General features: G+C 49.3%; 1 protein-coding gene across 2 annotated transcripts; it reads right to left on the bottom strand.

Moving 5' to 3' along the window:
* Positions 1-629: 629 nt before the first annotated feature.
* Positions 630-18165, bottom strand: KLHL36 (kelch like family member 36). Of its 2 annotated transcripts, XM_032486891.1 has the most exons (6): positions 18012-18155; positions 17544-17656; positions 15492-15570; positions 10213-11286; positions 8522-8679; positions 630-6056 (listed from the first exon to the last, which is right to left on the bottom strand). In XM_032486891.1, the coding sequence occupies exons 3-6, from the start codon at positions 15552-15554 to the stop codon at positions 5501-5503; spliced, it is 1851 nt and encodes a 616-aa protein (XP_032342782.1). In that variant the 5' UTR covers positions 15555-15570; positions 17544-17656; positions 18012-18155; the 3' UTR covers positions 630-5500. The 2 variants fall into 2 exon arrangements, with proteins under 2 accessions (XP_032342782.1, XP_032342781.1); XM_032486890.1 differs by lacking the exon at positions 17544-17656 and having other exon boundaries at positions 18012-18165.
* Between the last annotated feature and the right edge of the window lie 9679 nt (positions 18166-27844).

Raw genomic sequence — 27844 nt, 5'->3', positions numbered from 1 at the left:
GATTCCTCTTGAAATGAAAAAATCCAGGTGAATTTAGCATCTGGCAGCTGGTGTCTCATTTGGGGCAGCTCACTGGCTGGGAGGCAAATTCTAATCTGGTTTCCAGGTGTGATGGTCATGGCAGGTACCTCCCGCCATCCTCCCAGAATTGAACTGCCAAAGGTTCAAGGAAGAAATGCCCAGCTGTGACTGGGCAGGTCTGCTGGTGGCCTTGCAACACCTTAGCAGTGCCAGGGAGCTATCTTCCTCCTCCAAGGCCCTAAGGGAAGTAAACAGACTCTGTTCTTATAGAAATGTTCCTGTATCTTTCTGATAAAGATAACACATGGCTTGCCTGTTTTTCTTTTCCAGTCAAATTACGCCAAATGACACAAAGTTAAGAAACAGTTCCATTTCAGGTTCCAAGATGTAGGGCTGCAATCAAGGATCTGAATGAAAATTCCTGGCAAAATACAGTAATTAGAATCATAATGTGAACAGAATTGAAATGGCCCAGCCTCCCACAACACTAAAAGACAGTCTGGTTAATTTCCAAATTATATTTGAGCTCAACATGCAATGGGTGCTTTTTCATTTGGGCAGAGAAAATAGGACTGAAGATTATTACAATAACCACACAAGACTAGGAATGTAATTATAAAATAAGCCATACCCTAGCAGGCAAATCAGTTTTAATGTGTTTCAAGAATTGAATACTCTTTATGGAATTAAAAACAAAAGGGGAAAGAAATCAACCTGCAGAAAATTAAGAGGTTAAGACACAGAAAAACTTTGGGAGTCATAAAATCACAAATACAAAAGCAACAAATTAAAAAAACAGCACACACACAATTACAGGTTTCAGTAACATTAGGAACCAGTACATACCCAACAAATTACTTAATCATCAAATAGCTTACTAATTTTGTAAGGGAGCTGGAAGTTGCTTGAAAGGACTTGATTCCTCCTTCCATCACAAGAAAACCTGTAAAGACTGCCCAAGTAACTCTGAAAAGTGGAGCTCCTTTTCTCAAAGAAAACAGAAATGGAAGGGTTTTTCTCCTCCACACACCTCCAACACCAAAATTTGTACATTCATTCAATCCTTTTAACTAAGGCAACCCAAGGACAATTTCTTGAGACCCTAAACACCCTACGAAACCAAATTCTATCCATGTAAAAAGGAAAAAGAAAAAAAGAAATGAACAACCTTCAAAACAAAGGGTGGTAACTCTACAAAGTACAGGATGTTCACCAGTATAGCTTTTGTGGATTTCATGTTAAAATGCCTGTAAAAGCAGGGGTGGCCAGGAGGGGGGTCAAGACCCAGCCAGGCCCTGGGTTGAGAAATGACACGTTGTAGAAAGGTGATACACAGATCAGGCCTCAGATACCTTTTCAACGCTGCATACTGCTGAGGTAGGAGCTTTAGAAGAAATGTAGAACATCTCAGGGAATTGAAGTATCCTCATACCAAACAAAGCACTGCCCTCTTGCTCGACTGGGGGTGTAAGAGGGCCACGTGTGACCTTACACAATTCAAGAGTTTTTGTACCAGACTGCAGCCAAAAAGGAGAGAAAGCCCCAAGATACAGCCCCAGGAGGTGGGCAGGACCCTGGTGCTGCCCAAGGGATACCTGCAAACTCAAGGGGATGGGGTGGGAGGGAGGAGGAGAACCCCGACTGGCAACTACAAAACACTTATTAGCAAATGGTATCAAAAAAGTATCAAAACATTTAAAAAAACTTTAAAAACTGCCAGGCATGGTGGACACACAGGGCAGGCTCTCCAAGCACCTGTGAAGCTGCCCTATACTTTAGAGGTTTATCCTGGGGCTCAGGCTATCGCCCCTTCCCTTTTGAAGATGCTCAGAATCCACGGAGATGGTGAGGATATCCAGACCACACAGCCAGAACTGCCCCTCCAGGTTTGGGACCAGCGGGCTGAGATTCTAGCCAGAAGTTCTGAGAGCCAAAAGCTCGGTGAGATGCTGGCCAAGCCGCATACCAGGGAGGACCTGGGAAAGGGTGCAGTAGGAGGCTGCTGACTCTAAAAGGGGTGGTGGTGGAGTCCTTCCACTTTCCACGTGGCTGCAAATCACCAAAAGGTCAATCGGGGCTTAGAGGCCAGGCACTCTGGACCACAGGTTAACGCACCTGAACACAGAGGGGATCTTGGAACTGGGAGGGACTCTATTGCCCTTTGGCATTTGGGTTCCCATCCAAAACTGATCACCCTTTAGAGTTGGCTCCTGGGGTCCCTACTAAGTTGCCATGAGGTCAACTTATTCAGGGGAGGGGGAGGGAGGCATTCAGAATATAAACACACACATGAGGTTTTCTACCCAGATCAAGATCTAGAAGCAGTCTTACCTGGTAGTCTAGATTTCTAAAGTGGCAGGATGTTAAAAATACGAATTGAGCCATACGCACAAGCAAGATGCTAAAATAATCTCTGTGTTTATTTTTTTTTTTGGAAGGAGGTGGTATTATTAATTTTTAATGGGGTACTGGGGATTGAACCCAGGACCTCGTACATGCTGAGGACCCACTCTCCCACTGAGCAGTATTTTAAACAGCAGGAAGACCACTCGAAGTAACGATTCTTCAGCTTTTCTACCCTGCTTCCCTTCTAACATTACATTAATGTCTTAAGCAAATGGGGTTCCAACTGGGGTGAGGCTCAAACTCCAAAACGACCACTAATGTGCAGTTAAAACTCCAGTTTTCTAAAAAGGAAGAAAAAAAATTAACACCTGAATAAAAGCCCACCCTGCTCATTTTGAAAGATCAAGATGATCCATGTGTTTCCAAAGGTCAAGCAGAGTAGCTCGGAGCAAGGAGGTTGAAGACACAAGGGCAAACGTCACTGTTTCTGTCTCTAGATGGCAGCCATGAGAACCCCAGCTTTGGTCACCAGGGTTTGAAACCACACTATCGCGATTCCTCAGCTCAAATGGCCATCCGCCTGAGTACATCCCCAAGCTCTGCCCATCTGGGTTATTAATGATTCTCTTCCTTCTCAGCTGGACTGCACAGAAGGGTGCTTTCCATCTTCAAAACACAGGCAGCAAAAACCTGCCACATTCCAACCTCTCTGCTCTCCCATGTCCAGGCAGACACTGCTCACTGGTTGTGATGCTCCTTTCCACCGACGCTTACGAGCTCAAAAACCTTTCTGGGCACAGCAGAGCCACCACCAATTATCTGAAGTCGGTCTGCAGAAGACGACCTCATCAACCCTACCTTTAAAAGAATGCTCGCCACCTCCACCATATTAGATTCTAAGGCATGTATGTCACAAACATCCTTCATAGCGGCCTAGAGAGACATCACACAATATCAGGGGCAGGACACTGTATGTCACCCACAAGGCACAAGAAAATCAGAATAGAAACCATACTGTACCCTTATTTTGGGAAACATCCTGGTAGTCAAAAATACAACAGCTGGCTTTGGCTAAAAATTCATTGCTGTCCTCTTCCCAAGGTCAAAGCCTTCCTGCTCCCCAAAGCATGCATGCATGGAGTCTTTATACGTGCTCCTCTCAACCTGCCCCTGTATTCTGGTTGAATGACCATTTCTTTGTTTAAGACCTGGGCTGAGCTGGGGAGGACAGACCACAGGTCCTGTGCCTTCTAAAGGGTCTTCAAATGATGAAACCTTTCCTGGAATACGAAAGGGTTAAGCTACCTCACATTTGGCAGTGGCTCCACAAAAATGTGTTTTGTGGAGGGCTGGACTAGGTTTGAGACCAGAAAAACAGTTTCAGGCTCAATGAAGTTTGCAAATGCTGGGTTCATGGAGGGTTAACAGTTAATGCAGGACTTCTCAGAGCCTTTAATACACTGAAGTGTTGTATTAAAGAAAAGATCCAAGAAGAGTGTACAGTTTTTTGGTTTGACTGTTTGTATGCCCTGCAGAGCCCCTCAAGAGTTTGTAAGGCTTTAGCAACTTCCCAGCTAAACTCTGCAGACTGGTTGCCCAACTAGCAAGAAAAGGCAACAACTTGGGTACTGAAGCTTTCAGCTCCCATGTTGCTCTCATCTCTCCTGGTCACTATTGAAACAGGCCAACCAAAAATCACAGTAAACCTTCAAGAGAAAGAAAAGGAAGGGCAGTAAAAAGACAAAAAAAAAAAAAAGAAAAAAAGAAAAAAGAAGTATATTAACTGAGATCCTTACTCTAACATCAGTGTTAACAATAAATCTTATATTTTTTAATGGAGGCGCTGAGGATGGAACCCAGGACCTTGTGCGTGCTAGGCACGTGCTCTACCAGTGGGCTCTACACTTCCCCAGACAATAAATCTTGGCATGTTTTCATCTCTGCAATCGGATCTCTGCCGCGGTAGAGATCATTTGCGCCTCCCTAGGCTCACGACTGAAACCCAAGCCCGTTCCTATGGTACTTGTATTACACAACGGCTTGGGCAGGAGTCTCAAACCCTCCTTACAGCACATGCACGACTGCTGTCTATTCCAGTAACCAAAGGAACCAGGGCAGGGTGGTCACACATCTCACAAGGAGGTGCTGAATACATTTTAATAGCTTATCCAGGCTGAAAGAGCTTACGCCCCAGAAGGAGCCTGGCCACTCTTTCAGCTAACCCTGTTGTTCAAAGCATGAGGAAACAGCTCCAGACTTGTTGAAGAAGTTGCCCAGCAGCACAAAACTCCTTCAGAGCAGACGGCCTGCCAGGACCAGGATCTGCCGCTGGAGTTGAGGGACAACCTCCTTATTGGGGATCAATGCGCCCTCACTGGTGCAGGAACTTCCTGTGGCTTCTCGAAGCTGCAGTCCAGGAAAACAATGACAAATCCTAGATGCTCCCTTTTCCTTTCCTGAGAAATAAATGGAGACCTGTGGGGCTCAGTACATCAGTAATATGTGAAACAGTGGGTCCCAGAAAAAAGACACGAAAAAGTAAAGTAAAAAGACAAAAGCACAAATTACAGAATAACGCTTGTAAAGAGCCTCGTGCCCCACTTTTAAAAAGGAACACACTGGATTCCCAAATGTGGCTGAGGCTCAGTCATTCCAAGAACAAGTTAAAACAGTCTGCAGGCACTCCCTCTGCCACTCCTGATAGTTTCAGGTTTGGGAATTCTGTGGGGGGGCCCAGGAATCCATTTTATTTTTTTAAGTTCAGCCAGGTTTGGGGGAGGTGTGGACTAGGGGGTCTGAAATGTCCCATTAGAGCCCTTCGTTTCACTACGAAAACGTCTGCACAACCCCTGACCTGGCTACTCTCAGGAGATGGTCAGGACTGCCTGGGCTCCCTGCCCATCCTGGGGACACATCATGTGGGAAGCAGCCCAGCATGGATCCAGGGACAGTTGTTGCCTGGGCCCAGGTTTAATTATTCAAGCAAGATAATATGTAAATTATATAGAATATTTAATCAGTTACTGTGATACTGTAGAAATACCAAGAATCATAAAAGTAAAAAAAGCTGCAAAGTTGTACATCACGGTCCAGGACTTGACCCAGGTACTGCTGGTCTCTGGGAGGGGCGGGTTCACTGGCCACGGTCCTGGGGTCTCTTGCCCTTGCCCTTCTTCTTCTTGTCCTCCAGCCGCGGCTTCAGTGCGCACACGCAGGCGGACACGCCAGCGATGGCCTTAGGCAGGTCGGTGCCCCGGCTCCACTTGTCCTTCTCAGGGTCGTACACCTGCACCGTCTTGGAGAAGGCCGTGTTCTCCCAGCTGTAGCCGCCCAGGATGTAGATGCGGCCCTGCCACACAGCCACGCCTGACTCGCTATTGGCATGCAGTAGCGGCGCCACGCGTGTCCACTGGTTGCACTGTGGGCTGTAAGCCTCCACACCTAGCACATCGAAGCGCTCCATGGACTCGATGCTGTCGTCACTGCCGCCGATGGAGTAGATGCTGTCCTCCAGGCTGCACATGCTGTGCCAGCCTCGCGCTGTGGTCATGGGCCGCCGCTCCTCCCACACGTCTGTCCGGTGGTCGTAGCACAGCAGGTTCTTGCGGTAGGGGCCGATCTGGTAGTCGTGACCCCCCGAGATGTACACGAAGTCTTTGTAGATGGTGCCCGCGTGGCCGTACGTGAACCTGCAGAGAGATAGACGGACAGACAGAGATAGAGCATGCTCAGTGCGGCGCGGGGCTGGGCCTCCGTGAGCTGGGGACCCAGTCTTTTCCTCCACAAAATGCAGACAAGTGCCCTCTGAGGGGGTCACGCGGGGAACAGGCACCCCCACCCCCTGCGCACTTGAGAGCCGCTGGGTGTGGACTAGAAGGGGCAAGCAGGGCAGGTTACACTCAGGCCCCTTTGCAGCCTAACCGCCTGGGCCAGAATCCCAGGTCTGCCCTCTCTGTCCCTGTCTGAGAGGTGGGGGTTATCACTAGAGAGTTACCCTTCTCAGCAGGGCTGGAAATGACCTGCTTCTGAGGCACATGTATGTACCTGACTCAGGGACGTATCAAATGGGGACTGAAACAGTACAGCCCCAGCTACATGACATTCTGGAAAAGTCAGCACTACAGAGACAATCAATACCGGTGCTGCCAGTGGTTGGGTCGGGGGGGAGGGATGAAAAGATGGAGCCTGAGAGATTCTTTGGGCACTGAGACTGTTTTGTGGGGTTTTTTTTTGGAGGGGGGTAATTAGGTTTATTCATTTATTTATTATTATAATTTTTCAAAACATTTAACGAAGGTACTGGGGATCGAACCCAGGAGCTCATGCATGTGCTCCACCACCGAGCTACACCATCCTGGCCACGACTGTTCCGCATGACCCTGTAACAGCTGACAACTATCATTACCCAACAAAACCTGCAAAATAACACAACCCAGAGAGCGAACCCTCACGTAAACCAGGGAGCTTCGGTAATGCTAGCATTATCAACTTTGGTGCATCAGCTGTAACAAATGTACTGGTCAGGATACTGCCAGACCAGATGTTAATGACAGGGGACACTGGGTGTGCTCAGGGGAGAGCATGTACTTTCAGTTCAATTTTCTCTAAACCTAAAATGGCTCTAAAAAAATGAAGTCTACTAGAGACAAAAAAAGAAAATAACAACAAAGTGCAAACAAAGGGGAAACGAAAAGGGAATGATGTCAGGACATTCAGGATGATGGTTCCTTAGGGGAGAGGCAGGAGGCTGGTGGATGGGAGGAAAGCACAGAGCAGGACCAGCCCCGGACAGACGGGAGTTACTGTTCAATGTCCTGGCTCTTGGGTTAGGCTGTGGGTTTGCGGAGGTACCACTATACAAGTCAGTCAATGAATGAAAAAATAAATGAGTGAATAAATGAAGTAAATGTGGGGCATATATGCTGTAATGATGACAGCATCATGATTATGTTTATTCCAACTCTGACCACCTGAGGTCCATTAAGGAAAAAAAACATAATAGGGTTATTGTAGTACTTAAGGTACATAAATCACCCTGGCTGGCCCAGAGAAAGTGACAGCCACAGATATCAGACTATTCTTCTCACTATAAATAAGCCTCACTTCTCCACTTGTAAAATGGACAATAAACGAGACCTCTGGGAGAACACAGGTCTTAGTTTGCACAGGACATGGGCAGGACTCACACCATTGCCCTCCCTGGGTTTGGGTGATAGATTACTTGGGCACTACCTCCAGCCCCTGGGTTAGTGTGGACATCAAGGGACTCATCACATCAAGCTCTTGGCCCAGGGTTGGCATGTGGTGATCATGACTGTCATGACTACTATCATGACTGTCAAATCATCTTATTAACAGGTGTCCAGCTGTTACTTCATTGGCTTCTTAGAACCTTTACATGAAGGTGGTAGTTACGAGGGACTGGAGGAGCTGGGAACCATACCCAGACGCCTAACCCATGCACTCTTCTAACTCCCAGGGACAAAGTCCCCAGGACGCCCAGATGTGTTACACAGCAAGACTGGCTCAAAGGTCCAACCACAAAGACCAGCAAAAGAACTGGCAGGCACCTTTGCTAAACCCATGGCAGTAATAAAGCAGTAAATGGACACCTCGATGCCAGGAGACTAGAGAGGCAGATGAGCTCCGACCCCGGGAGCATTTCCTGGGTGCCGGTTGGGAGGGGAGGAGACTCCTTAGCTCTTGTCCCATCCTTGCGACAACTCCACAGGGTTGGTATCATCATCACATCCCCTTTCCAGATGAGGAAACAAAGACAGCCTGGGGTGAAGACACTTGCTTGAGTCAGATCTAGGATAGATAACCTCCCACTTCTTTGAACTCCTCCTGCCCAAAATCAGAGAGATTATCAGGTAAATCTTTCACTCAGCACTCACTCCCCGAAACTCAGGAAGTGAAGAGACTAAAGTCACATTTGTCTCAGCGACAGAGCTGACACTTGCAGTCAAACAGCCTAGAATAGGCTCCCTGGCCCATCACCACCATGCCCTCTGCTCCTCATGGTCTACCCGCTGTTATTTACAAGTCGAGAGACTTTTCCTGGAGATGGAGGCTAAAATATCCAGAAAGGGAGGTGGGTTGACCTGTAACCTGAAAGTTGCCATGTTAGTACAGTCCACAAAACCCTGATCACCTTGGCAGGCCAGCCACGTAGGACCAGGAGTCAGTCTTGGGACTGTAGGTCTCAACCGAAGAGAGAGCTCCGTTCTCATTCCGGCCGCCAACAGCCACCAGCATGTCTTCAATGGAGGCAAGGTAGAAATCCACGCGGCGCTGGTTCATGGAGGCCACCTGTTGAGGCGAGATACCTGTACCTTCCCCTCCCCGACCCAGGTCAGCGTCAACATCCAACAGTGTGTCCCCAAACACATCCCACAGAAGGCACACCTGGGGAAGGTGGCCACATGAATCTGGGGAAGGGAGCCAAACTTGTAGAAAGAGGAGTTCCTTAAGTGGGAATTCTCAGAGCTCCCAGGAGCCTCAAAACATCATGAATCCCCAAGAGGGAAATGGAGAACTCGCTTCCCCAAACTTGTCTGGCCACATAGTTGACCTTGTGGCCTAGAATTCTGCAGGACACACACAGTTCACAACTGCTGATTTACTGGTTTCCTGAAATAAAAGTTAATCTTTCCCCTCAACACTCCCATCAGATATTTTTAAAATTAATGCTAATCGCCAAACATGTTAACAGGCAGAAAGTGGCACTCAAAAGAAAATTTACAACAGAAGACCTAACTTTTTCTTTCTTTTTCAAATCACCCAAGCAGAACACACAAATGAACATGGTCCCATGGGAGATCATACGTTCAGGCTGCCACTGCTATGAAGGTTTGAGGATGGGCTCTAAAGCTGGGAGCCTCCTTCCAGTGGCAAGACCTATACCTTGGAGGGTGGTTTTAGATTTTTGAGAACAAAATAGAAAGGTCATCTGAGTCTGTTCAGAGCCTTGAGCTCAGAAAAACACCAAGTTAAGTAAAAAGACTGAGGTGTGAGTATAAAGACTGAGACAGACTTCGCAGGTGGCGGTCCCAGGTCCTCTCCCTGGGAGAAGAGGGGCACACCTGCCAATCAGCGTGAGCTACAACCGCTGACCCTGGAAGGTCAGTGTTCCCCACCCACATCCAGAAGGAGAAACTGGAATTGGGAGAGGGCAGGGAACTAGCCTGAAACACACCCTGGTCTGAAACACAATTAAGCCAAGTTGGGATGTGAACATGGGTCTGATGTCAAGACCCAGGCTCTGCCTGGAATCAGCCGCCACATCTGCCAAAGGGCCACAACTCCCACCAGGGTGAGCCCTCGAGGCCTCCTTAAACCAGCTCCTAACCTTTCCAAAAGAAGAGCTCGGTGGAGGCTCTGAGACAAGGGGAGCCCATTGGGACGTTGGGTCCAATCTCTAAACTGGTGCTATCCAATATGGTAGCCACAAGCCTCGTGTGGCCGTTTACACTCAAATGCACCTCGGTTACAATGAAATAAAATGGAAAACTCAGTTCTTCAGTCCCACAGGCCACACGTGGCAGGTGACTGCAACATCGGACAGCACAGATGTAGAACATTTCTGTTGGTGCAGAAAGTTCGCCCGGACAGCACTGCTCTGGACACTGACTGACCCTGCAGGAGGTGGCCAGTCAGCCCTCACTGCCTACGGCCAGGTGCGGGCGAGGGGCAGTGGGAATGATCTGGCTCATCACTATCACCACACCTCGCTTGGAAGCAGGACAGTGGTCAAGGCCCGCGGTGGGGGGTAGGGAGGGGCAGTCAAGGTTAAGGAGATCAAAAGTCCTCAAGAATAAAGAAATAATCTGGCTTTAATCTCACCTTGATCCACTGTTTACAGCGGGGGTCATACCTATAAAGAAGGTTGGAGGCCGCATCCCCTCCGTTGTCCCGCGAGAAGCTGCCACCAGCGATGAAGATGAATCCCCCCAGCACAGCGACACAGTGGTGGCTCCGCCTGGCTGGCAGGGGTGTCTCCTTGACCCACTGCTCACTCTGGGCGTCCAGGTAGCAGGTGTCATCACTGAGCTCCAGACACCGCTCGGAGACCTCGCCGCCCACAAACAGCAGGCGCTCCTCATTGGTGCGGAGGGCAGTGCGCTTGGTCTGCATGACGGGCTGGGCTGCCAGGCTGTTGTGGTAGCGCACGGCCTCCTCGATGAAGCCCTCGCAGTTGGCCTCCCGGGGCAGCAGTGAGCACACAGCTGGCTTAACACGGTGCAGCAGGTCATTCTTGGGGATGAGTGGGAAGTGGATGTTCTCCAGCACCTGGTAGGCGTGGGCCTCGCGCTCCGGCTGCTGCGTCAGCCACTGCAGGGCAGCCTGCAGCAGGTCGTGCTCACATTCCCGCTGCACCTCGCTGCTGCCCAGGTAGATGCACAGCTTCTGCATGGAGATGTTCTGCAGGAAGTCAGGCGTGAAGGACAGCGTGCCGAAGTGACTAAGGATGAAGCCATCAATGAAGGCATCCAGCCGCTTGAGGCTGTAGATGGAGGCCAGCTCCTGCAGGTACAGGTAATTGTCCTCGCTCACCTCCTGCTCCAGATACTCGCAGCAGAAGTCCACTACCGTCCAAATCTGCAGCAGGTGGGCCGTCTCCAGGATGTAGTCGATGTTGCCGCCATCCAGCGCCAGCTCACCACCATAGAGGAAGTCTACCACAGCCTTGAGCCCGATGTAGGAAGCACCAATCAGCTCCACCTCCTTCTGGAAGGCCTCGCGCATGCCAATTGTGAACATGGAGTTGAAGTAGTCGCTGCACACGGCCAGCAGGTTGCGGTGGGCCGGCACATGCTGCTCGTCCGCCACCAGGATGACGTCGCAGAAGAGGCCTCGGAGGCGCTGCTCATTCAGCCGCTGCAGCACCGTGGTCGAGTGGTCGGCCCAGCGGTACACCTGCGGCAGAGAGCACAGGTCAGGACAGGGGCAGGGGAGCACACCAACTTCCCACTCAACAGCTGCAGGGTCCTGGGATCTATCTGGTATGTCATGACCAGCATTTTCAAATACAGTGGAATGAGAGAGAACAGAAAATAAAGTAGCAGCGCGCCTCCCAGAACAGAAGGCTGTTCCTCCACGTGTGTGTCCGTGCATGTGTATTTGTATTATTTCCTTCTTTATAAAAAAATTCTTAACTCAATCTTTTTTGCTTTCTTTCTTCTCTCCTTTCTCTCTCTTTCCCTCTCTCTTCCTCTTCTCTTTTTTAATAAATAGAATTCCTGAAAGTTTTCCTCCTTCCCTCCTTCCCTGGCTGTGTGCAGGTCACGGCACATAGGCTTGAATACACTGTCCCATCAGGACGGTGGAGTCGCCTGGTCGTAGCCTCTAAAGTCAGACAGAAGCTGGTGGAACCCTAGCTCCGCCACTTTGCAGCTGTGTGATCTCAGTGAGTCGCAAGCAGCCGGGCCTCTGTTTCCTGTCTCATGAATGAGGATGAGGGTATTTACCACCCAGGTTTGGGGTTGGGGGGCTCATGAGACAGAACTTGGCACAGAGCCCACCCGAGGAGAGCGAGAGGGATGTCAGCCACTGTGATGGTCAGTTCCAGGGGTATGATGGGTCCAAAGACTTAGCAACAGATCCAGACTAACATGCTCTGGGGAATCTTACTTTCAGAAACACGGCTTCAATATTCAGTGCCCAGGGTTAAAAGATATGTCTACAAAACGCTCTTTTCCCAGGGGCTATATGTGTCACATGTTGTGCTGTGCTCTCATTTGAGTATCATGAGAACCCTCCAAGGGAATGCCAATTACAATCCCTATTTCCCAGATGAGGAAAACTGAGGCTCAGAGAGACTAAGACACTTGCCCAAAGTCCCACAGTGACTGAGGGGCAGGGCTGGGACTAGAACCTAGGCCTGATTCCAGAGCCCAAACCTTTAATCACCACACTGCTGGAATTAACGAATCAATTAATATGAATAATTAATATGAATTAATTCAATACATTCAGGGTGGTGGACATCTATTGACTGTTAATCTGCCTGTCCTGGGCTTTTGAAGATATAAAGAAAAATCAGACCTAGACAATAGTTTCTAAATCCTTGGAGGACTAATTATGCTTTGGGCTTTCAGGATATTTCACATTGCTTTATTTATTCCCTACAAAAACAACAAGAAAATTCAACATACAGGAAAAAGAGACCATTCGGAAACATCAACTAGGTAGCAGGGTGATTCAAGGCCAACTGAGGAAAAGGGCGAGCTGGGCAGTAAGCCCAAGGTGGGGAACTGGCGGTGGAAAAAAATACAGGTGGGTGAGGGCTCAACAGGTGTGAGCGCCTCGGTGACTGGCTTGCAGGTCCCTACAGGTTACTTCTCAATACATGCCCTCCAGCAGTGAGTTTTTCCTTCCCTTTCAAATCTGTTCTTTGCTGCTGCCAGTGCATCAGTAACTGGGGCCCTTTATTTCCCTGTGGTCATTCTTCATCTTACAACGTCGATCGCTTGGTCTATATGACACTCTCAGGCAACTCCCGCACATTCCAACGAGACCAAACAGATGTGTCCTAAAGCTTCCTTTCCATCCAAGGTTAGAGAGCCAGGCTCCCCTGCCTTACATGACAGGACAGCTTCTTGTAGTCCCATACTCAGACATCTCAGTTTATTCTGGTTATTCATTGAGAGACCCAGGCTGGCTGGGTTTTGGCTTCTAATTAGGCAGGAATCGTCTGGGCTCCAACAGACACTGACTCAGGGACCCTCCTGGGTGTGGACTGAAGAAAGAAAATTAAAAAGCACTGCAGGAGCAGGGTATCGAGTAACAGAGAAGGCAAATGTCCTAGAGATGCAAGTGAGGGGCACCAGGTGGGCTGTCAGCTCACCTGGGGCTTCTGGCTGTCTCAGTGGGGAGGGACGCTGGAACTACCACACTTAGATGGGGGTGTACCCGCCCCAGGCTGCGGTGTGGTAAGGGGAAGAGCCCTGGGGAGGGGCGGAGGCGACAGCTGCGAGGGGAACCATCTGCTCCGTGAGCCAGGCTGGGAGTGGGCAGCTGCTGCTCCTAAAGCTGGGTCTCCATGCTAAGTAGGCACCTTTAATTCTGTACCTGGGTCTCGACTACAGCCCGTTTCTGGTTACTATACTGCAGCAACAGAGATTTAGAGCTAAAAACAGACAGACGTGACTTCCCAATTTCAAAGGGGCAGCAGTAACAGAGTTGCAGCATTTCATGTAATTTAGAAACTCTGACCCTCAGCATTTTCTGATGGTACTAACCCTGTTCATTCTTCATTTCTTATTTCACTGCCTTAGTCAGAGGCTAGGCAAGGTGAGAGAAAACAAGGTACTCAAGATCTAGCCCTGTACAGAATGCAGCAGGTAGTGGGTATTTTATGTTTAAAAAGGATTCAGCATCAAAGGGGATCAACACATTTTAGAGTACCTAAAAGGACAGTGGAAGCCATACAATGGAAGACTCTGCTGTGCTGAGGGCACCACTGATCACCACACACAGCAACTGGGGTGAACTTCAGAAGCAGTGACCACAGCAAGGATCCAGGCACTGGGGGGCTCCATCCTCCTACTCCACTTATGTAAATTTGAGGCCAGGCAAAACTGCAGGGCTGGAAGCTGGGAACGTGGCTATCTTGATTATAGCAGCCAGAGGGGTTTGGTAAGTTTCTTCCATTTATCTGGGTGCTGGCCACGAGGATATATTGAATGTCTAGAAAAATCAAGATTTTTTGATTTGGGCATTTTTTAAATATAAAAAGTTAGGACCATAAATACAATGAACCAAAGGATAGAGAACTCAATTCCTAAAAGCTTTGATTCAGAGAGAAACAAGCTCAGAATCTGGCTTTAAGGGACAAAGATTTCCAGTGCTATCAAACTTAGAAAGCTACACTGTCTCTGCAGCCAAGCTCCATAACAAAGGCCCTTTGAGTCAGCAGCAAGACCTTTCTGGGGTTTCACAGCTGATAACGCCGGGCTTGGCAGGAGCCTTCTCAGTAAACTCAAATGGAAATAGGAGACCATTTCTCAGGAGAACCAACCTCTCCTGAAAATTACACCCTGCTTTTCTTTTACACACACCTGTCGACCCTCGTTCCCTCTTTTTTTCTCTTCACGTCTGTAGGCTGATCACAACTCCCTTTATCTAAAATGGTATTTCTTAATCTTTTTTTATCTTGTTTTCAATCTTTTAAGATATTCCTCCCAATAGCTCACTATGTAATTTTAACCCCATATATATTCTGTATGTCTGTGCAGGTACTGTATGTATAATCGTGCTTTATATTTTAAAAGAATAAAATCCTTTCCACACTCACAAACACCAATTTCACATCGGGAGGGCAATACTGGCCCCACTGAGAATGCATGTTCCAACGTAACTATAGCATTCAATCTTCAAAAAAGAATACTTTTAAAGGAAAGAGTATTATTAATATTTATAAAGAGACAGGTGTAAATGGGGACTGTCCCACAAATTGGTCCCCCAAGACTTATCTATAGCAGCTGTAGGGACAGGGGCCACTCCAAGTCACTTGAAGAGTTTGCTAAAACTATAGATTTCCAGGTTCTGCTCTCAAATTTTAATTTACCAAGTCTGGGGTGGGGCTGGGCATATGCAATTCCAATTAGACACCTTCCCCCTCCCCTTCTCCCTGGGTGATTCTGATGCAGCCAGTGTGACAGTGTGACACAGGTAGGTAGCCCCACCCTGGGGAACCCACCCTCACTCGCTCCTAGGGTCCCAGAAAGTCATGACCGAGGGAAGGTTCTGGATCCTTAACAACCAGGTATTCAAAGTGTTGCCCTCACCATAAGGCTGGGGGCTGGCTTCTCAATGGATACATTCTTGGAGTTTTTGAGTCCCAAGTGGGGACGGAAATCCCATGGTGTGTACCCTGTCTGGTACACCTCTTAGGGTCGAGGTGTAGCATAAATAAATCAAGCTGTGTTTCTAACATCCCTCGTACCCCCAGCTCTCTCTGATTTTACGATTTTTCCACTCCTTCCACCTCTAGTCATCATTAGGGAGATTAACACCAGCACCAAGAATAGAAAATGTCTGTACAACGAAAATGAGCCCCTCCGAAAAATATAAGGCTTCTTTGGCAATCTGCATAGGTGGTGAGCAACTCATTCACAAACCTTTGAAGATTCACTGATCTTGTATGGCCGAGACACTCGCGTCTGCCGGCTTCCCTCCATCATAAAAGAGATTGCAGCCCTAGGACAAGAACAGAGTTTCTAAGCATGTAGTAGTAACTGGAGGTCATTCATTAATTGCAGGCTCTACTGGCAGGCATCAGTGACAGCAAGAGCAAAACAGTCACATGGAGGAGAGAGGGAGAGAGAACTATGAGCACAAAGAACTCCCCGATGCTGAAAGCTGAAAAAACTAGGTTGTTGGAAGCACACAGAGCATTTCACAAGTGTTCCTTTTTCATCTAAAATCCGAGAGCATCCTATCTCTTAGCCTACCTCCTACAAATGCCTACCTTTTGATGCTCCATCTGAATTAGGCCTTTTCCATAGCTCAAGATTATAATGACAACAGGTATCATTTCAGAGCCCAGACCCTGAACCTAGGGAAGGGATTTACCCGTGCTAGCTCAGTTAACATCCCTAACTATGCAGCCAGGCTGATGTCACTTAACCCATATGACCGATGCAGCTCTTGAGCTCAAGGTCACAAAGCTGGTGAATGGCTGGGAATCACACCACACCTGAATCTGTCCAGCTTCGAAACCAGGATGCTCTGCTGAATGTGGCCCAGTCTTTGAGCATATCATGCTTTAAAATTTTTGTGGAGTTAGGATGTGATGCAGTGATGACTACCAAGTATAAAATATTCTAGACATAGGCACCGTCTTAAGTGCTTTCCGGTGTCTTCACTGATTTAATCTCCACAACAAGTCCATGAGGCCAGCACTATTATTATCCTGTTTATGGAGGAGGAAGCTGAAGGGAAGTAACTTGCCCAGTGAAACACACACAGGAAGAATAAACCAAGGGAGAATTCCATGCTCTTAACCCCTAGGCTTTTCTACCTGGCCATTAAAAAAAAATGTCCACAGGCAGGAAATTTATGCTGGGGCCTATGCCCTGCCTGGAACATCCAAGATAAACTTGAACAAGCAAGTCAACCTCTCTAGGCTTTGTGGTCCCGTCTCTATAGTGGGCTGGTATACCAGGTAATGTTAAGGTTTCTTCTACCTTTGAAACATCAAGTAAGTCGCTAACAGCACAGAGCCAGGCTTTAGTGGACTTCAGAGGACGGGGGCACACAAAAGGATTAAGCTAGCAATATGGGCACAAGTCACATCCTGCGATGGAGGGTTTAAGTGGGAACTTTTCTCCCTGCTGAGCTGAGAAGAGTCAATTTGTTACCTACTGAACAAACAGCCTTTTGCTAATGAAGAACAATGTGGCAAGCAGTCAGCACTGTGTCAAGATAATCAGGGACACATCCGGGGACCCCAGTGTTCCCATGGGGGCAATAAATTCAGGCAGTCAATCCTGCCAGCTCCCTGGGAAAAGGGACAACTAGATTCCTCTTGGCAAACTAGCAACTTTGTGACAAAGACCCTAACCCCGTGCTTTCTGACTGCCCCTAGGATGCTGGGGGGGCTCAGAGAACGGAGGGAAGGACACCAGCATTCATGCACTGCCAGTGCTCACTCCTGACTCCCGTTTCACCTTCATCCTCCAAGACAGGTGCCACCACCATTTCTGACACCCAGGCTCAGGTGGCCGTGGGGCTTGCCCAAGGTCACACAGCAGAAAGTCTCCACCACCCCAGGCAGCCAGCCAGGGCTCAGGTTTGCCTTCAGTGCTAAAAGCTTTCTTTTCTAGGCCAAGATTTCTAGAGAGAGTTTCCCCTTGCAGAGGCTCTCTTTTGTCTGCGGGCAAGTGGTTTTGGGACGATTCCTACAGGAGTGTTGGGTGTCAGCTGCCTCCTGTGCTTTCTGGAAGCAGGTGAGAGGGTCAAGCCCATCTGCAGGGACAGTGGCATCCCCAGTGAGGCGTAAAAGGTCTTTTAGCAAAAAGGTGAAGAGAGGCCATGTCGGGACGGGAGGGTCCCCAGGGAGCCTCCTCTCCCGGCTCCTTCCCAGGTTTCGACCCTGAAGCTGCCCAACCTTCAGCGGTCGGGGAAACACAGAGTCGTGGAGATGGACACGGATGCCCGCCAGCACTCACCCGTCCCGGGTCTCGCTGGCAGCGTCTCCGAAGACGCCGCTGTCGCTCGCTCCGACCCGGCACCCCCCGGCGGAACTGCCCGCACAACGGCCGCCCAGGCAGGCTCGAGCTGGCTGCGAGGAGGCGGAGGGAGGCGGAGTTGGGTCGGGCCCCGGGCAGGCGCCCGCAGCGGGACAGGGGGACACTCACCTGGGCCGCGCGGGGCCGGCCGCAAAGGCCGCACCTGTCTCACCTGCGGTGGCGGCGGCCCCCTCTCCCCCGCCCCGCCGCTGCCGCCGGCGTCCCGCCCACCCCCGGCGTGCTTGCCCTCCTCCCACCCCACGAGCACAAAGGGATCCCGGAGGCGGGGCGGGGGCGCAGCACGCGAGGCCAGAGACCCTCCTGAGGCAGGCCCGCCCCTCCGCCCCGGCCCCCGGACGGCGCGCGGCTCCCGGCCCGGGCGGGAGCGGAGCGCGCGCTGATGCCCACCTGGAAGGGCTCACTACGGGCGCGACGCAGGGACCCCCGGCGGCGGGGCCGGACGCACGGAGTGGCGGGGCCCGGGCTCGGGAGCCCGTGGTCTGGCCGGGTGCGCAGCCATGGCTCCGCCAGGAAGTGCGAGGCCGAGGGCGGAGGCGCGCGCGGCCAATGGCGGCGGCCGGGAGGAGGTGGGCTTAGGCGGCGCCGGGGCGGGGCCTGCGCGGGTTGGGCGGGGTCTGCGCGGGGCGGGGCAAGGGGGCAAGAGGGACATGCGGTTGGCGCCCTCCCTCCACAAGCTGTACCCCAGGCCACCGGCCTTCGTAGCCGCTCAGGCGGGCCGCACACAGTTACGCATCGCGAAATGCCTACTGAGTGTCGCCTGCTGTCCCAAGCGCGGGGACTCCGCATGGACGGGACAGGCAAGGTCCAAGTTATGGGGGACTGAGCGGTGTACCAAGACCTGAGTGCCGGGAGGGGACATCGCGGTGACAATTTGGCACCTCGGCTCCTTCCAGTCTTAGCTCGATATCCCCTGTGTTCACCCTATGGTGAGACTGACCCTCTGACCTCTGTGTTTCGAATCACACTCCCTCTCTTCATTCCCCTTCCAGCTTTCCACTTCACTTAGGTCGTACCACCATCTAATACTCTAAATCATTTTCTTACTCATTTAAATTCCTGTGTCTCTCCCCCACTAGAAAGAAACCCACCAGGGCAGGATTCACTGTCGGTTATATTCCTGGCTGGGCCCGCAGAGCTGGCATGTATTAGGCCCTCGATAAATATTTGTGGAATGAATTAATTTAACTCTTAGGGATCTATCATGGACAAACTTATGCCGCAGCATGGATGAACCCTGAAAACATGATGCTAAGTGAAAGAAGTTAGACACAAAAGGATATGTTGTATGATTTCATTTATATGAAGTGTCCAGAAAAGGCAAATTCAGAGACAGAAAGTAGATTAATGGTTGCAGGGGGCTGGGAAGTTGGGGCAAAATGGGGTGCAACTCTGAATATATGAAAAACCACTGAGTTGTGGGAAAAGAGTGACTTTATGGTATGTGAACTGCATCTCAATAAAGCTGTTACAAAACCAAAGCCAAACAAAAAACTTCTCTCTCCCCCTATTTTTCTATTCCCTGCCTCCTCTGGAAAGGATTTTGAGTGTTTTAAAGGGCTGCTGTGTAAAGCATGGTCAGATGCAGCCACTGAAGGGGAACCAGAAAAGAATGAAAAACAAGGATGGAGGGTAGGTGGGACCTGGCGACTCCTGGAGGCCTTTTTTCCTTCTGTTCTAGACAGGACCCTCAACTTGGCTCCTTCCATGAGAAGGTTCCCAGCAAGGCACCACCTGGCCCCATCCACAGCCTTGGCCCCACCCTCACCAAGCCCCTCTTACCAGAGGCTACCTGCTGGGGGTTGGGGGACAGATCTCAGTCACCTCTGGTGCAGAGTAAGGATGTAAGGAGTATTTGTGCAGATCGAATGATTGATTGCCTTCTCCAGCCTACCGGAGGGCAGATTGACATAGGGTGAGCGCCATCCTTTCTCTGGAGTAAGCTGCACCTCCTGAGCCTCAGTTTCCCTGTCTGTGAGTGGGGTCTATAAGTCCACTGCCCACTCCCACCCTGAAAAGCCTTACACTTTTGGGACATTTTTTCTTTTTACCTTTCAATAGTTGAGATTTGTATTTAATATTAATTTGTTCAGAAATAACAGTATAGAAATTCTTTTTAAATTAAAGAGGGTTAGGTTAAAACTACCCCTGGAACCCCTTAGAGAATCCTTTAGATGAAGTTTTCACTGCCTGTATTGCTGTCCTCCATCTCTCTCCCCTTCTCCATGAGGACAAATACACATTCGTCTTTCAGTACTTTCTTCAGGCATCTCTTTACTCCAAAGCCTCACTTGCCCATCTTCAACCCCTCCAAGACCCCTCACTACCTCAACAAAGCTAATCTCACATCTTGTTCTGTGTCTGTATCTTGAGAATCTCCACTCTTACATGAGTTCAGGCACTCATTCATTCATTAATTCATTCTGCAGACATTTAGAGAATTCCTACTATGTGCCAGGCACTGTGGTAGGTGCCAGAGATAGAAAGAAGATGCTTTCAAGGAATTCAGGGAGGGAGGCAAACAAGAGCAATTACTGTATCACAAGCAGTCCTGTGTCAGGCTAACATTCAGAGTGCAATGGATGGGACGTCTTCTTTTTTTACAGGTATAGTTAAAGATTCTCCCTGTACAGACAGACATAGATAAGAACAGACAGATACGGATAAACAAAGATATGTATGGCTCTCTCTGCGTATACATAGATGTATCTCTGCCTCTATCTAGAGAGATTTAACTGTGTATTTTAACAGCCTATAACTTGGCATGGACGTCTGTCTCCCTGGTGTTGGGTTCTATATTAGAACTCATATGAATGAGATATACAACCTGAAAGGGAGGGCCTGGAGGAAGGGCTTGGAACATATTCAGGACTCCCCACGACTTTGACCTGAAAAACATGCAGACTTGGACAACCTGACTTTATCTCGCTGTCCCCATCACCACTTTGGGAAAAATCCTTTCAGTTTTTTTTTCCTTTAAGTCACATTTTCAAATTAAAAAAGCATTGCACATGTAACTGGGAAAATACAGAAAAGTCTGAAAAGAAAACCACTCACTCCTGCACCATCCAAAAATAATCATCGTTCATATTGTTGTTTCTCCATATCTCACCCCTCCAGAACCACTTTATGTAGTTTCTTCACAATAATAACACAAGCACCACCACCAATCATATACAGCTCACTGTGTGCTAGACATGGCTCTGAGCTCCCTGAATTTATTATCTCTTCAACTCTTTGAGGGAGGTACTGTATTGCAAGTGCTCAAGGCCTGGCAGGTTCACAGATTTGGGCTGACTGAAGAACACTCATGGAGCTGTAGGTATAGCTGACATGCCTTTACTGCGGGCAGAATACACAGGCTTCAACGGCGGCAGCTGCCGGAAGTCCTGTCCGCCTTATATACCAAGGCAAGCAAAGCCGGCATCCCTCCACTATGAGCTTTGGGCTAACCAGTGCACTTGCGCGGCACAAGTCATTACACAAGAGTACATGGGTACTGCGCATGCGGGATAATATAGCCCAGTCACTGGGCACCGGATGTCTGGCCAAGGAGCCTGACGAACTCCATTTTCCCTACAGGTACTATTACTTTCTCTGTTTCTAGAGGTGGGGAAACTGAGGCCTGGAATAGTTTAATCACTTGCCCAAGGTCACAGAGCGTGTAAGAAGTAGAGCTGGGCTTTGAAGCAAGGCAGTCGGGCCCTACACTCTGCAGGCCTAACCTTGCCCGCTGCACCATCCTGCCTCTGGCGATGCTAAGAGTGAGATCCGCTTGCTGCAGAGAACTTGGAAGACATTATCTACCCGAGGAGGAGAGCTGTCAGTACTCACATATAAATCCAGCCCAGTGTTTTCTCCCTGCCCGTATCCCTGCTCACTTATGCACCTGACACCTGTGGGGCAGGCCCTTTGGAAACCGACTTTCCCCCATCCCTCTTTTGCAAACATCATGAGCTTTTCTCTTGTCCATAAGTTCTCTTCTATTGGATTGTGAAGTTGACCCTCCTGCACTGTTGGGCATCTAGCTGGTTTCACTATTGTAATAATGCAGGTGAACCTTCTAGTAAACACGCCAGATGGTAAAGTGGAGTGGCTGGGTCAGAGAAGCCACTGTTTGTAAAGCTCTGACCTTCCCCCAAAGGCTGTCCTAGTCAGTGGCCCCTGACGGCAGCTCAGCACCTCATCACTGCTGAGGTTCAGGTATCATCAGATGGAACCAGGGCCAGCTACGTAATCTGCAGGATCCAGTACAAAATGAAAACGCAGGCTCTTGTTCACAAATAAGGAAAAAGGCTTTTCCCTTTCTTCTGAAGTCTCTCTCTCTCTGGGCCCGTCGTGGTGCTTTTTATTTGCTGTTTCATGCTGTGCTCTTTTGGACACAGGGGTGCTTATGGGACTCATGCAGACCCTCACAAGCACCGGGGGCAGTGGGATCTGGGGGAGCAGAGCAGAGCCAGCCCTAGGCCTTCCTGCACTGTGCCAGGCCCCCACTGGGTGACAACGATTGCCAGGCAGGGGCAAGGAAGTCTGTGGTCAAAAATGGTCCTGGGGGCAGGGAGGGTGGTGTTGGGATGGTAGGACCACGTGTGAACCTGCAGAGGAAGCTCCAAGTCCCCCAGCACATGCTCCATTGTCCCATCTGGCTTCACTTTCAAAACATGAAGTTAGAAGATAATATTGTTAAGAATGTCAGGACAACAATCCTAGAGTCTTAATCCCCAAGCTCGGGGACTTTCTGCGTGTGGGGCCCTATGTGAACATTGGCCCTAGATGGGACAATTGGAACTATCACCTGGACATGCAGAATGATACAAAAAAGGAGGGGTAGCAGACTAATTGTGTGTGATCCACAGTCCTTGGGCTAAATATTCTCCAGATCTTCTGTGGGGTCCTCTTGGTACCTTGTGGGTCCATGCTACTGTTATCCCCACTTTACAGATGAGGAGACTGAGGTTCTGAGTGATTGGCCAAGGCATCTCATATCACACAGCTGGGAAGTTAAGGAACCAGGATGAGAAACCCAGGCTAGCGCCCAGATAACCAGTTAACCAGCACCGGATGGGCTGCAAGCTGGTTTGCTTTCAGGCTACCTTCTCAGCTTTGACCTTTCTGGTGCCAGGAGGTCACAGCCATTACTAAGGGGAGGCAGGGGGAAGTGTCAGCCAGCTGCCAGCCAGACCCTGGAACAGCTGGGCCTGGCAGGGGTTGAGGGGGAGGCCCATGAGAACTGCTACTTGCAGCTGCAGCCCTGGTCCTCCAGGGAGTTTCCAGGTCCCTGAGTCTTCTGGAGAAGGAAGGAGGGAGGAGGAGGGAGGGCCGGCCCTTGAAACACTGTTCTTCTTACCCAAGTTTTGTCCTTGGCCCAGCTTGCCTCCCAAAGGCTGAGTAATCTAGAAAAATTGCATCCCAGCATAAATGAGCTGGCCTGGGGGCCAACTTGGATTGCATCGCAAGCAGAATTCTTGGCTGAATCGCTCCTTCTAAGTTTGTAACCATTTAGACCAGAAGATAAGAAGCAACAGACTTGTAGATGGGTGGAGCCACAGCCAGAGTCTGGGCCCAGTCCTTGGTCCTTCCTAGTCTCAGACTAGAGAATAAAGGCCTCCTGTCAGGTGGCACTCGCTGCTTCCTCCTTCCTTTTCCCCAGGGCTTTTCTCCCCAGCTCTGCCTGGAATTGAGCCCTGGCCTGGCTGCTCCCTCACTTTGTGAACTGGACCTCAGCTTCACCTTACCTCCCTTTCCCATCTCCAGTTGGGGTAGCCTTTGTGCCTGTCTTACGACATTGATGGTGAGTTAAACGAATTAATACATGACGACCACGTCTAACAGTACCCTTTACATAAAGCTCTGTAATTTGAGCTTTTGCTGATGATGCCTGATATTCTACCCACGAGAGAACTGTTCTTTGGCTGATGCCTTTGCTTTCTGTTAAAATAGTCATTGTTTGGAAATTGACTCTTTTCTATTTGTCATTTACACCTTAGTATTTGCTTATCAGCATCAGGCATGTGCTCAAGATCACGTTGTTGTTGTCCTGTGACTGGAGGCAGAGAGGTACAGAGAAGGAGGGAGAGGATGCAGGTACCACACAGGATATGTGGAAGCTCCCTCTATATCATGGTTTATCGTGGAACTGACCCTGTATTGGGGCCTGTCCCAGTCAGAACCGCTTGTCATTTAACCCCTGAGGTTCCTAAATAAGCTGGGATTGCCCACAGCCTGACTCTGCCATGGTCTGCCAGATTGGCCACATGCTTCTCTTTTTACCAACTGTTAAACTGTGGTGCTTGGGATTTCAGGGTTGCAAACCCGGCTGGGTCCAAGGCAAGTAGGTAACCCTGAGTGAGTCATGTCTCCTCTGGAATCTTTAAATCTTTCATGTGTAAAACCAGATGACACAGATAAAAGCCTTTCCAGAATTGTTGTGGCCAAAAGATCACAAATGCAGTTGCTTGCAGGTTCACTCATTGGTTATACGCCCTCTCCTCCTCGATGGAATTATAACTTCAAAAGTCTCCATGTGTCCACTTGTGACTTGGAGAACCTGGGCTGCGTGTTCTCTAAATAGGCATTTGGTATCAGTCTAGGATCAAGCCATCAAGCTCAGATTCGTGCTGGGCAAAATGGTCACCATCAGCCACATGTGGCCATTTCAATTAGTTAAAATTATATGAAATTTACAATTCACTTTCTCTTTTGCCTTAGCCCCATGTTAAGTCCTCAGTAGCCACAAGTAGCTAGGGGTGGCCATATTGGACAGCACAGATTATAGAAGCTTTCTACTGTTGCAGAAGTTTCCAGAGACACTGCCCTAGAGCAGCTCTTACAAACTGCATGACTTTGAGCAAGTTATGTATCTCTCTGGACCTCAGTTTCCTCATCTGCAAAATGGGAGGTAATCTATTCAATAGCCAATACTTACAGAGTGCTGGCCACGTGTCAGGTACTCTTTTAGGCACTGGGGATAATAGCGCTAAACAGATAAATAAAATCATGAGTCACATGGAGCTGACATAGAGGAGGAACAAGAGCATTTGTCTCTGAGAGTTGGCTTGAGGATTAAATGAAATAGAGCAGGAAAATCATCTAACATGGTGCCCAGCACATTCAAAGTGCTTAAGAAATGTTAGCTGCTATTGTTATCAGCAATCTGCCCAATGCCCTTCTCCCACAGCCTTGTTCCCTGGGATGGTAAGCACATAACATTCATGCCTCCACTTCTCGTCCAGTACCCATTGCAGACATTGCTAATCAATCAGAGTACTTCCCTACTGAGCGCAGAGGTACTGATGGAATTCCAGGAACTGAGAATTAGGCCACACTCTTAGATACATCTTGTCAGAACTCACAATCACCCTCTTCAACATCACCTCTAAATTCCCCTAGTAGCTGCATGGTGCCTACAATCTGGTATGCTGTCTGCCTTAGGTCCTGTCTGCAGAGTTCAAGCTCTGACTCTGACCCCAGGCCTGACCCTTCTTAGGGGAAAGTGCAAGTGCAGATCAGTACCTTGTCAGCTGAGCAGCTGGTCCTGCTTTGACCTCCTGCCAGTAACTGGCTTCTTGTTTCACTGCTTCTTGAAGTGGGGTCTGGCTGTGTTCTCACCAGGGCTGCTGCAGCCTTGAATACCGTTCCTCTTCTTTATTTAAGAAAAATGGATTGTTTCTGGGCTAGACAAGCAGTCCGGTCAAAAAGGCCTGACTGAAACCTGGCTCCGTATCTGAAGTAGGAAAGACAGACACGGGAACATGCACTTGTAACATGGTGAGATAAGGCGGAGAGCAGAGGCTGGCCCTTGCTGTGGGAACCTGGGGGAGGACAACACTGGGTCCCTGGGAATCTGCTTTTGGGGGAGTGCCCTCCTTCTCCTGCATTGGCAGCCAGACCCTTTGAACTGCCTGTCCTAGTCCTACCCTCCCCCACTGCAGGGTCAGACCTGGACCACCCGACCTGACTCAGCAGGGCTGCCCTTTCTCTGGATCGCTATCATTTTGATTCTGCTGGTCACATTCATTCACTCATTCAATTATTCGATCGGCACAGCGTGCTGTAACAACAGGTGTTGTGAAGATGTCTAAATTAAACTCTGGCTTCTGCCACTTACCAGCTGTGTGACCTTGGACAAATTACCTAACCTCTCTTTCCCTTGCTTTCTTCCTCTGTGAAATGAAGTTTACAGTAAAGCCTATCCGCCTCCCCTCTGTGGAGAGGACTTAGGATGATGTCCCCTATGCAGTATTGGCTCACCGCTACTGTCAGTCACATGCACACCTCTAGATCCTTGGAGTTTTATCTTTTACTCTGTTGGCATAGTTAATTGCATGAATGAAAACTTTTTTTCAAATGCTAAATTTTCCTGGCACCAGGGATACAGATTATCTGCTCATGATATATTAACTATTGGGGGAGTGATGTTTGAGCTGTGTTTAAAACGGTAAGTGGGAGTTTCCAGGAGAATGAGAGAGGAGAGGGAATCCCAGGCAGAGAGAACAGCATGTGCGAAGGCCCAGAGGAGTGAAGCAACAGACAGTCAAGGAAGAACCCCAACTGGCTGGAATGTCAGGGTGCTTGCAGGAAACAGCAGGAATGACAGGTGGACAGGGGCGACTGGACTCCACGAGGTCAGAAACCCTTCAGCACTGAGCTGGATGCCTGGCAAGGGTGGTTGAAGTAGCTTTATTATAAATTCCACAAGCACACAATGAATTTTGGGAAGCGAAGCTCTTGGATCCTAACTCTTTGTTACATTTATATATATTTGTTGTCTGTGTCAAAAATTTCAGCAGCCTTGAGGCTTCTTTTTCCTATATAACCCACAATCCATAAGTAGAGGACGCTGCCCAGGCTGTGCCAGGTCCTGCCTGCTGTGACCATCAGTGCCTTCTCTCCTTGAGTGCCTGGAAGGTTCCAGCCTCCTCCCCTTGAGGACAGCCTGCAGCTAGCCAGTGGCTGACAATAAACAGGTGTGATGATCTGGCTCTTGCCTCAAGGTAGAGAGGACAGTTTTGTGGTTCTGTTCATGCTCCAGAGTTCCTCTGGGGTCAAGTTAAGGCTACTCTCCCGAGAGACCACCCCTTTGCCAGGCTTTCTTACTGCCCTGTGCTGCATCCTCAGCTCCTTAAATTTTCTCCTGAGAGCTGTCTATTAATAAGTCACAGCGTGAGAATCCAGGTGGCAGGTTCTGTGTCTTAGAAACCTGACCTAAGACACCACAGATGAACAAGTGAATGAAAGAGCAGTGATGTGGGTGACAACTGTTGTTTTTTTCTGCTTTTCCTTCTCTCCCAGTCCTGACCTCCCACCCCGTCTTCCCCTCCTTCTTCCACCAATCCTTTTCTCCTTAGTCTGAGTTCTCCCAGAAGCAGCCCCAGAGGCTAGAATTAAGCTTCAAGTAGATACTTTGGAAAGTACAGGAAACACTAATGGAGAGGAGTGTGGGGAGACAGAGAAGGAAAGAGGCCCTAACAGCAGAGGTCAAGCAGCCACTTCTGAGTATGGCTGGAACTTTACAGGGAACTCTGGGAAATATTGGAAAACACACACCTTAGAGCTTTCCCCTCCAAGGGTGGGGCAGATGGGGTACTTGTACAACATTCCTGGTGCGTATTGGCTGACAGCTGCTTGTTAATTAGCCTGCATTTCCAGCCTGCTGGGCCAGTGGGCAGAGCATCTCCTGTGAATTTGGAGCAAAGCCCTCAGACTCAGACCTGCAAATCCTGGCAGCTGGAGAAATAAGGCCCGAGGAATATGGATGGAACACCGACAGTAACAGTTGCACCTTCCTTTAGGGAACCATTCCTCTCCAAAGTCTTTCCAAAAGCTTCTGTTGAAGCTGCCAATCTGAGAACCTCACACAGCCCCAACCACAGGTGTGGTCACATGATTAATGTCTAGCCAATCATGGTAGCCAGTTCCTTGACTACCGTGATTGGCTGAAGGGGTGCACTTGTCATCCAAGCTGGGCCAATCAGAATTGTTCCCTGAGATTTTTATACAGTGTCTGGGAGACAGAAGTTCTCTCTTCTCTCTGTCACTAACTGGGGAGGGTATAAACTCAAATTCTGTACATGGAAGTAGCTCATTTGCAATAGAAGCGAATGTGGCCAACACTCAGAGAAACAGAACTGAGAGATGAGAGAGACAGAGGGAGAGAGAGGGTGAAGATGATGACATTGAATCCCTGGTCCTATTGTACCTCTAGTTTCTATCAGTGGTTACTT

The sequence above is a fragment of the Camelus ferus genome, chromosome 9, assembly GCF_009834535.1.
Source record: "Camelus ferus isolate YT-003-E chromosome 9, BCGSAC_Cfer_1.0, whole genome shotgun sequence".
In the NCBI taxonomy this organism is placed as follows: domain Eukaryota; kingdom Metazoa; phylum Chordata; class Mammalia; order Artiodactyla; family Camelidae; genus Camelus; species Camelus ferus.
Note: the sequence above shows the minus strand (reverse complement) of the source record. Positions and strands in the feature narration are given on the sequence as shown.